Source organism: Gavialis gangeticus, unplaced genomic scaffold (genome assembly GCF_001723915.1).
Source record: "Gavialis gangeticus isolate Ggan-Ray unplaced genomic scaffold, GavGan_comp1, whole genome shotgun sequence".
Classification (NCBI taxonomy): Eukaryota; Metazoa; Chordata; order Crocodylia; family Gavialidae; genus Gavialis; species Gavialis gangeticus.
In genome coordinates, this window is record NW_017729031.1 from 98,897,816 (window position 1) to 98,906,874 (window position 9,059).

General features: G+C 38.5%; 1 protein-coding gene across 4 annotated transcripts in view; it reads left to right on the forward strand.

The window, feature by feature from the left end:
* Positions 1 to 9,059, forward strand: part of KANSL1L (KAT8 regulatory NSL complex subunit 1 like) — a 116,296-nt gene that overhangs the window by 77,740 nt on the left and 29,497 nt on the right. For 2 of the 4 annotated variants that reach the window (XM_019523426.1, XM_019523425.1), the window contains 3 exons: positions 4,953 to 5,065; positions 6,544 to 6,724; positions 7,356 to 9,010. In XM_019523426.1, the coding sequence (XP_019378971.1) occupies positions 4,953 to 5,065; positions 6,544 to 6,724; positions 7,356 to 7,604 (543 nt within the window). In that variant the 3' untranslated portion in view covers positions 7,605 to 9,010. Of the gene's footprint in view, positions 1 to 4,952; positions 5,066 to 6,543; positions 6,725 to 7,355; positions 9,011 to 9,059 lie in introns of those variants that run through there. The other 2 variants (XR_002098679.1, XM_019523427.1) reach the window with 2 other exon arrangements.

Sequence of the window (9,059 nt, forward strand, 5' to 3'; positions counted from 1 at the left end):
GCATCACATAATAAAAAACCATGACATTACACTAATGTGCACTAAAATAGTCTACTGTGCATTAAGCATCACTGAAAAAGTGTGCAAATGTGCTACTGGACACGTCTACACATTATGTTGCCATAGCAACACACAAGGTGATGTAGCGTCCGTGGGCAAAAAACGTGACTCTGCAGCTATGTCGCTGTAACAACGCACTTCCTTGGTATAGCGTGCTGCTGTGGCAACATAGGGGCTAAAAATAACCATGCGATATCGGCATGGTGCAGTACAGGCTGTTACTGTGCCATCATTTAGTGCTTCCAAAAGGAAATACTGAATGATGGCACAGTAACAATGGCGCCATAGGGGCAAGTGTAGATGTGCCCACTGTGCAATAGTACAGCCTAATGCACATTAATTTAGTACCTCACACTGGAGGAACTAAATTTAATATGTGTTAGAAACGCATCGATACATGTGTAGATGTGTCCACTATTTCCCATTAAGTTGAAATTTGAAATGCAAAATACTTAAGCTGCTTTCCCATGATTTATTTTTTTTTTGGTCATGTTAATGCTGGAATGTACAGTATAAATAATTCAATATTCTGCTACGTGTATGATGAGAAACTTGCCAAAGTAGGAGTATTTTTATTCAGTATGACTGCACGTTGCTGCACTATATCAACTCTGAAAACTAAGGTAATGAAGTTATGTCTGTCTGGCCTCCTGGGCTAATCATTAGCTAGTGATTCATATTTCCACACTGTTTCTGGTCAGGCGGGATGGATGCCTGGTAAGACGCTGGGAGAATCTAGATCTTTATTTTGATTAAAATGTTTGCCTCAGGTCAGATCATCAGATATGTCTTGTGGACATATCCCCTCAACATCACCACCAGATTCATATTCTATCACCTGATAATGATTTTTTTTCTTGGCTTGTAGTCAAGCTAACCAAAAAGCATTTATGTTCACATTTTTCAACTTCATATAATATTAAGTATATATTAGTCTAAGCTTGGCAGAGACATATATACAACCAATTACAGAGCTTTACAAAGAAACACAGCCAGATTCTGCCCCTGACTGCAGTGGAGATCGGTTTGGCATACAATATGACGTTTCATCCCATATAACAAGCCACAGTTTGGATTAAGAACATATATTCAATGTATGCCTTTTGTGGATTATTATAAAACCATCTTTTTAAATATTGTACAATTTTAAGAAGATTTTTTTAAAAGCTCTTTTCCCTTGAAGAGAAACATTGATTTTTTTTTTTAAAGGAAGCTTGTTGAAACCTAAGTTAGCTTTTTCACATCATGAAAAGACTAAGCAACTTGCTATGAAAAGTATTTTCAAAGTCTATGTAAGTTTTTCTTTCAAAGTTGCTTTTTGTTTCAACTTCAAAGGAAATGTTATAGCAAAGGGAAATTTGAAGTTCTGTCTGAGGGAGTAGCGCTTTGGCAGTGTGTAAAACACTCACCTTCACGCTGCATTATTGACCTTGATGAAGAAATCTGTAGCAAAGTACAGAAATGTACAAATGTCTTGAAAATCACTGGTAAATACTAACAAGAGGAGACCTGATTAAGGAGACTCATAAAATAGGGAAAACAACTGACAAATTAATTTATACATTTAACATACATAAATACGAAGTAATGACTATTCTTGCAAATAAATCACAAGACAATACAGTTCATTTGTATCAAAGACTGAGAGAAACTGGATTAAGAAAGGAAGGGATTCTGGCCAACTAGCTTTAAGAAGTAGGTGTGCTATGGTCTAGTTCCCAAGCCCAGTGAAACTAACGAGAGTCTCCATTATATTGTTGAATTTAAGATCAAATTCTCAGTCTCTAGCAACAGATTACATTAGAGCTATGTTCTCTGGTCAGTCATGGAATAGCAGTTTCAAAAATATTTGCACAGTTAGAGACAGTTTTGTTCATTCTGTAAAACCAGGTACATAGCACAGTTTCTGGAGAAGCCATATGTCGACAGGCAGTCCTTGGACTTGCAACACAATTGGTTCCTGCATCATAAGTCGAAACGTCGTAACTTGGAACCGATTTTCCCATAGGAACAGTTTTATAAATGGGGGTTTGGTTCCTGAACCAAGGCCTGATACCCTGTTTTCACCAAAAATAACCTAGAATTTTGTACTCAATCAATTATAGATGAGTAATATAGCTAAATTAATGTATTTAATATTCCCAAAAGGAGTACTAAATGACGGTGCACTAACAGCTGTGCTGTAGGGGCACATGTAGACACACCCCTTGTTGTTAATTTTACTCCTTTGAACTTCGCCACAAACTGGGAAGGGAAAGTAGCTCTTCAAAGATCTGCCATTATGAGCCTCAGTTTCATGGCTGCTGTCTCCCTTCATTTTCAAGGCTTCTAATAGTGGCCCCAAAACTCGTAAGAGCCTTGAAAATGATAGGAAGGAGCTAGTCAGTTTTGGGGCTACTCATTGCAGCATTGATAATATTGTGTACTTTCGAGCTTACTTTAAATTTAGACAAGTATCTGCTGAGGTAAGGTTTTTCTTCTAGTCTTGAGATTATGCACTTAAATTTACACTGGATTCAGAGATTTCAGAGATTTCTAGGGTCGCAAGGGACCTGGTAGATCATCAGGTCCAACCCCCTGCTCCAGGCAGGAAAGAGCGCTGGGGTTAAGTAACCCCAGCCAGATGCCTGTCTAATCTCTTCTTGAACACCTCCAAGGTAGGAGAAAGCACCACCTCCCTTGGAAGCCCATTCCATATTTTAGCAACCCCCACCATAAAGAATTTCTTCCTTATGTCCAATCTAAATCTATTCTCCTTCAGTTTGTGGCCATTATTTCTGGTAACCCCGAGGGGCACCGTGGTAAACAGAGTGTTCCCTATTCCCTGCTGACCCCCCCCCCCGATGAGTTTGTATACATTCAGTTTGGATATTACATTCAGCTAATAAATTACATTCTTTTACAGCTCCTTGACATTTTTGGAGTTGAACCTCTCTCCTGTTAGAGTTCCTTTGGCACTGCAGCCTTAAAATTAATATAACCAGCTAGGTGGGAATTGCTTCTTAATAGCCCTTCTTCTAGTCTCCTTTCCCTTTGAAGCGGGGATGGCTGGCATGCACAGATGTGGCTTTAGCATTCTTTGAGTGATCTCTAGCTGCTGGAACAAACTTTTGAGCCATCTGCAGGCACAGTAGATTGGAGCACTACTGTCCTAAACTATGCCAGAGTGAACCAATAAAGAAATAGGTCCTAGGGTTTAGGGGAAGACGACAAGTAACTCCTTTGTGTGCACGCTCCCGTTGGCAGCTGTGCCAAAGCAACAAACATACTTTGCTATGCTCTGCAAAAGAAGGAGGGAAAGTCACATGTTCTTGGTGCAGGGCAGATTTGGTGTTTGGATTCAGAGGCTTCACCAGCAGATTAGATCTTGTTCTCATTTGAGCAATTATTACCTTCCTCAGATTAGATCCTGAGTGAGTCCTGCATACGGCTAAGAAATTGTATACTGTGAAGCGGAAACTATTTTCTGCCTGGTTTTGTAGAAGGAATGTGGTGCCTCAGGTTTGCCCAGTCCATTTTATTTTAGATGTTTTTGTTCTCCTTTCGTTGTCATGCTTATATTACCATGTGCTTAAAATGTACCCAGCAAGTACTGCTGCTTCCTGTTCTCCTGCAGAAAGGACTTATCTCTTTCATGCACCTTTCTGTGGAACATTAACTTAGAGTTCATTGTATTCATTCATACCAACCTTAGTTCATGAATTTTGAATCTTATACTTGCAAAGCTATCATATATATCCTTCTTGATGCAATTCTAGTTGTCTGTTCGGCCATTCACTTTCCTAGTAGAAACTACAGTAGCCACAGGCCTGAGCGAAATCTAGGCCCGCATGGCAGTTGAGCTTACTCTGGTTCCAGTCTTATAATTACTTACTGTGTTGGGTGAGACATCCAAACAGCAGACAGTGTTTCTTGCAAAACTGTCATAGGTATCCATGTGAGTCCATATGCCAGCACCCAAAGAATTCAGGGCTTTTTGATGTGCTGCCAGCTGTTCTGATTGTTTCTGCCATGTTTCTATAACTGAGATTTGTAAGGAGAGCAAATGAAAACAGTCTTTCATTCTCTCTCCGGGTAAACATTTCCCTGCCTTTCCATTTGGACATTGCTTGCTGTTCTGTGGAATGTGGCTCTGTAGAGGCATTTCTTTGACAAATGAAAGTTGCTTCTTAGTAACTAGAGTGCTCTCTTGACGTTGTCCCTGCTGATCTACACCCTGCCCTGAGTTTTGGATTTTATTTCAGTGAAGAGAGAGAAGCTAGGGGCACAGGCTTTTGTGACTTTACTTGAAGCTCTTAGGTGCCATGCGTAATGTTCAACTGTCAACTTTATAAAATACCTCCATTAATACAGAACACATCTGCAATGTGGATCTGTAGCGACTGCAACTGAGTAATCTTCTTCCTTTTCTTTTCCATGGTACCATTCTATGGATTCACATTCATCACTCTTTCAAATATTCTTTTGTTTTGGCTCAAACTGTCAGTTTTCATTACTCAACAAAAATGTTTCGATAAAGTGCAGCTTGTTCCTTCAGTATCATCTTCTGAAAGAGCCTTTAATATGCACCCATAGACACAGTACTACTGTTCACTTGATATTCAAACTAGTAACCTCTTATTTTTAAATTTAGAGTAGTCCTCTTATACAACTGAGATCCTCACAAAAGTGTACAAAATAGCGATTTTAAAAGTGGAAGCATCATACTAGTTCTTTTTATTGTATTTTAACCAGAATGTATAAGTTTTACTTTGTATACCTCAGCATATGTTCAGTACTTCTTTCTTGTGATTTTTGAAACAGATTTTCACAGAACTGTATAAAAACCATTGTATTCAGTTTCAGTGATGTTCATAATCATGATAGCAGCCATTCTGTACTTAAAATTGCAGATGGAAGACCTCTCAGATGAAGCTTTTACTTCACGTCACGCACAATATGAAGAGAGAGAGAAAACAAGATGGTCATTGTGGGAGCAGAGCCGCTGGCCTAGACGGAATAGCAGGCAGGTGTATCCACTTAAATGGAGTATTCTTACAGAATCACTACAATTGTTGTTAGTGCAAGTTTCAGAAATGCCATCAACATGATGCAACTTTGAAAATGAGGGCATCCACCCATCAAGTGATTTGTTACGGACAGCACTATCCATATTTAATATATAGAAATGGAAACCTCTAGAGTTCTGAAACTTAAAGAACTGGATCATTTGGGCATACAGTGAATAAAATATTGGTTTATTGAATTTATCATGTGCCACTATTCCCTGCCACTCTCAGTAATCATGGATGTAGAGAGTGAGACGTGACCTCACATTTAATCAGCTGACTTAGCTGAAAAAGTCAGATGTAATAATGGAAAGGAGTATCACATTCATGGCATTCAGAGGCATGCTTCAAATACCAAATTCTGCTAAGTGGCTTGAGCACTCTGAATTTTCAACAGTCACGTGTGTGAAGGAAGTTTAATACTTTGTCTAGTGCAAAAGCCTATAATAATTAAACAATCTTACAAAAACGAAATATATGCTCTTAGGAAAAAATGTGTGTAAATACAAACATGCAGCTGTAGTTTTATTTCAGCTTTGCATTAAATTATTCCTAATTAGTCCCTTTGGAATCTTTCACAATGTAAAGCACTCTATAAATGTAAAGGGAATGCTATTACTGTATATTTGTAGGCAGTATTATTTAATGATCAGAAAAAAACTGTCTCACAGTATTGAATAAATACACAAGGTTTTTTTTGTATAAAATTTGTATGATTGATTTACCATGTGGGGTCTGGATTTCTTCCCAACATATAGCATGTACTAAAAGATTTTACACCAAGTTAAAGTTTGCTTTAGAGTTTAGTTTAAAGTTTCTGTTTAAGTGTTTTTATTCGCACACTGCATATTCCCACACGTAGGATCAAGGTATCTGCACTGCAAACCATCAGGAATCCAAACCCCACTGTTGGTACATGCAGAGAGGGGTTATGGAAATTATCTCAAAGGATCCTAGTTACAAATGAGTAACTTCCACTCTTCCTTTGAATGCCTTCTGCTCTTTTCCATTTTTGGGATGTGCTGTCAGCTCAGTTTCGACTCCATGGTTCACAGATGGCAATATGCAGTGGTTCATGTTGAAAAACTTGAATTAGGAGTGCATTACCTTCTGTCACAATCCAAAATTACATGTATACTGAGTGAACAGCATGTTTTATAAGCCACAGCCTCTAATGACTGTTGCTTGGATGACCTGCATCATGAGCATGAGGGCCCATCACCTTCCAAGCATTTAACTCTCGTAGATAAAGCTATTTGCTTTGACTTTGTGCAGTTTAGCAGGCGGGCTCTGTGTGTTTTCAGGCTCTCTTTACTTTAAAGCACTTAAAAATCTGTTAAAAGATTCCCCACCAAAAAAAATGTGAATTATTTCCTGTCGTTTGAAAGAGCACTAGGTCATAGCACTCTTATTTTCTCATTTTGCTTTCTACTAGATCTTACAGCAAAAATGCTGATGGACGTCATGGACAAGATCCAATACAGAAAGAAAACCATGGCAACTCCTGTGCTTCTCTGCACTATTTTGCTGAAGCTACCCCTGAGCTTATATCAGAAACTCGCAGTTCTGTGTGCTTAGCGCTCCCACAAACTTCAACAGAAAACCAAGAAGCAAAGGTAGGGTGGTTTTTAACAACTGTTTGATCCATTGCCCCCAAATTTCCAATAACTTGGATTGTGCCTAAACTTAAATTGTATTGACCTGTATCTCTTTTGTAGCCTGCATTTAGTTAGTATTTCTTCAATGTACCAGGTGGTTACTGTTTGCAAATGAAGTCCACAGAACAGGAACACGCTAATGGGCCAGTATGGCTCTAGAGGTGACACACTAGCAGGCTCCCTTTGTGCAACTTTTTCTCAGGGAATGCCAACAAGGTTTCCTGATAATACTGATTGTCATGGCAACACGTGTTCTTAATTGTTTAGCATTATGGAAAACAGAATTCCTCTCTACATTCCTCACCCTCTACTTAGTGTTGATTAACTCTGGGAAACATTTTGGGATAAAACTTGTTAAAAGATTCTATACAACACAACTTCATTTTGTATTAAGCCAGGCTACATTTGAAAGCTGGTACCCAGCACAGTGGTATTCTTCCCCATATCTGGTGAACCCTGCAAGCAGGGTAAAGAATGTCACTCATTTGTTACTTGATAACAGAATCATTCTGCACATAGCTAATCAGCTAGGACTCCACTGAAACTCATCTCTTCTTTTTCTTTTTTTCCATTCTTTGATTCCTTTCAGTCTGAGCTGTGGGAACTTCGGGTTTTTCCATTAAAGGATGAAGAAATAGAAACCTTACTATGCCAAGATCAAATAACAAATCAGACCGAAAGTTCAAGTGCAGCTTTCCACAACAATTCTTTCTGTACTTCGTGTACTCCCTTCGGTTTGTCAAACAATGGCCATCCACTGCAAAAACAATCTTCAGAAGAGCTGGAAGACTGTGCTAATGTTTGCCTGGGAATCAACAGTATGAGAAAACACAGGTGACAGGGAGTAATGTGGTTCACTAAGAAAGCCAGTTAAGGTGGAGAAAAGTGTAAGGTAAACTTTCTTGTTCACACCACAAATAACAGCACAATTCAAATCCTGTATGTCAGAAGCATATAATATATTTTCTTTCTTGCTTTGTAACAGGCAGGAATAATCCCAAAGGCAACACTTTCTTCTTCCTGAACCACAAGAGAAACTAATTATTTCAACTTGGAAGTCTAATATTCCCAGTGTCGGGACTGGGTACATCTAAATTGCTGACACCATTCACTGCTTTCTTTTGTTATAGTACCACATTCTTTAATATCCATCCACTTTTTATCCAAATTTTCTTTGGTCTTGAAGGATTAAGGGAACAATTTCAACTGAACACAGAAAAACTACTTGAAAAGACAGCAAGGCGGAAGGGGAACTTAAATATTTTTTCAGCTGTGGGAAATACCTGCCCTATTTGAAAGGGTCATCTGTAATACTTGGATATTTGGGAACCTAAACCCTTATATTTAACTTTAAATGTATTACTTTCGCAGTTCCAGTCAAAGTTGTGGCAAGTTTCATGCAGAAATTCTCAAAGGCTAATACAAAAATACATGAGAATATTTCAGTACTTCATTTATCTTTCAAAATGTAGGCAGCTTTCATTTCAGTCCCTTGGAGGAACCTAGTAGAGGGTGACGAAAGAGAAGTGAAATATCACTGGTGCATCTTTTAAATGTTATTCTGGATCACCAGGTGCTTGGAGACCTAACTCCTACAACAGCCAGTGTATTCTATAGAACTGTATTAAAGAGAAATACACTTGTTCCAGTTTCCATGCAGTGCCTTACAAGGGTCTGGCATGTGTGCAAAAGCAGGTTTACTAATCAGAAAAGAAATGATTATTAATAAAGTTAACTATCAGGAAAACAATAACCCCCCTCCACTCCCTCCCTCCAGCTTTTCGTGGTGATATATACTGGTTTTTAAATGCCTGGTCAATTCACTTTTAAAACAAAAGCAAGCTGTTTTAACAGATATTCTAGATTACAGTGTTTAAACTCCACTGTCAATTGATGCTAACACAAGATGAACCACAGAAGAATTGATTACACAGTGGTATTTTTGTAGCAGAATAAATAAATACCAATTGATACCAGCAGAACGTAGGGCTAAACGCTGTCAATAAGAAGTTTTTCTGTGTAGAACAGTTGAAGGCAATTATCTAGGTGTCTCTGTCCTTGTGCAAATTGTCCTTAGTGTGTCATATCCAGAACTAAATTGGCACTGGACAGATGACCCAGTTTCAGTGTCAACGTGTTGGTCAAAATAACAGGAAATATACACTGGATATTAGGAAGAAAAGATTCAGAATATTTAAGCACTACAACTTATGGCAGATTGTAGCTTATTGCACATTCCGATTTCACACACACACACACACACACACACACACACACACACACACACACACAC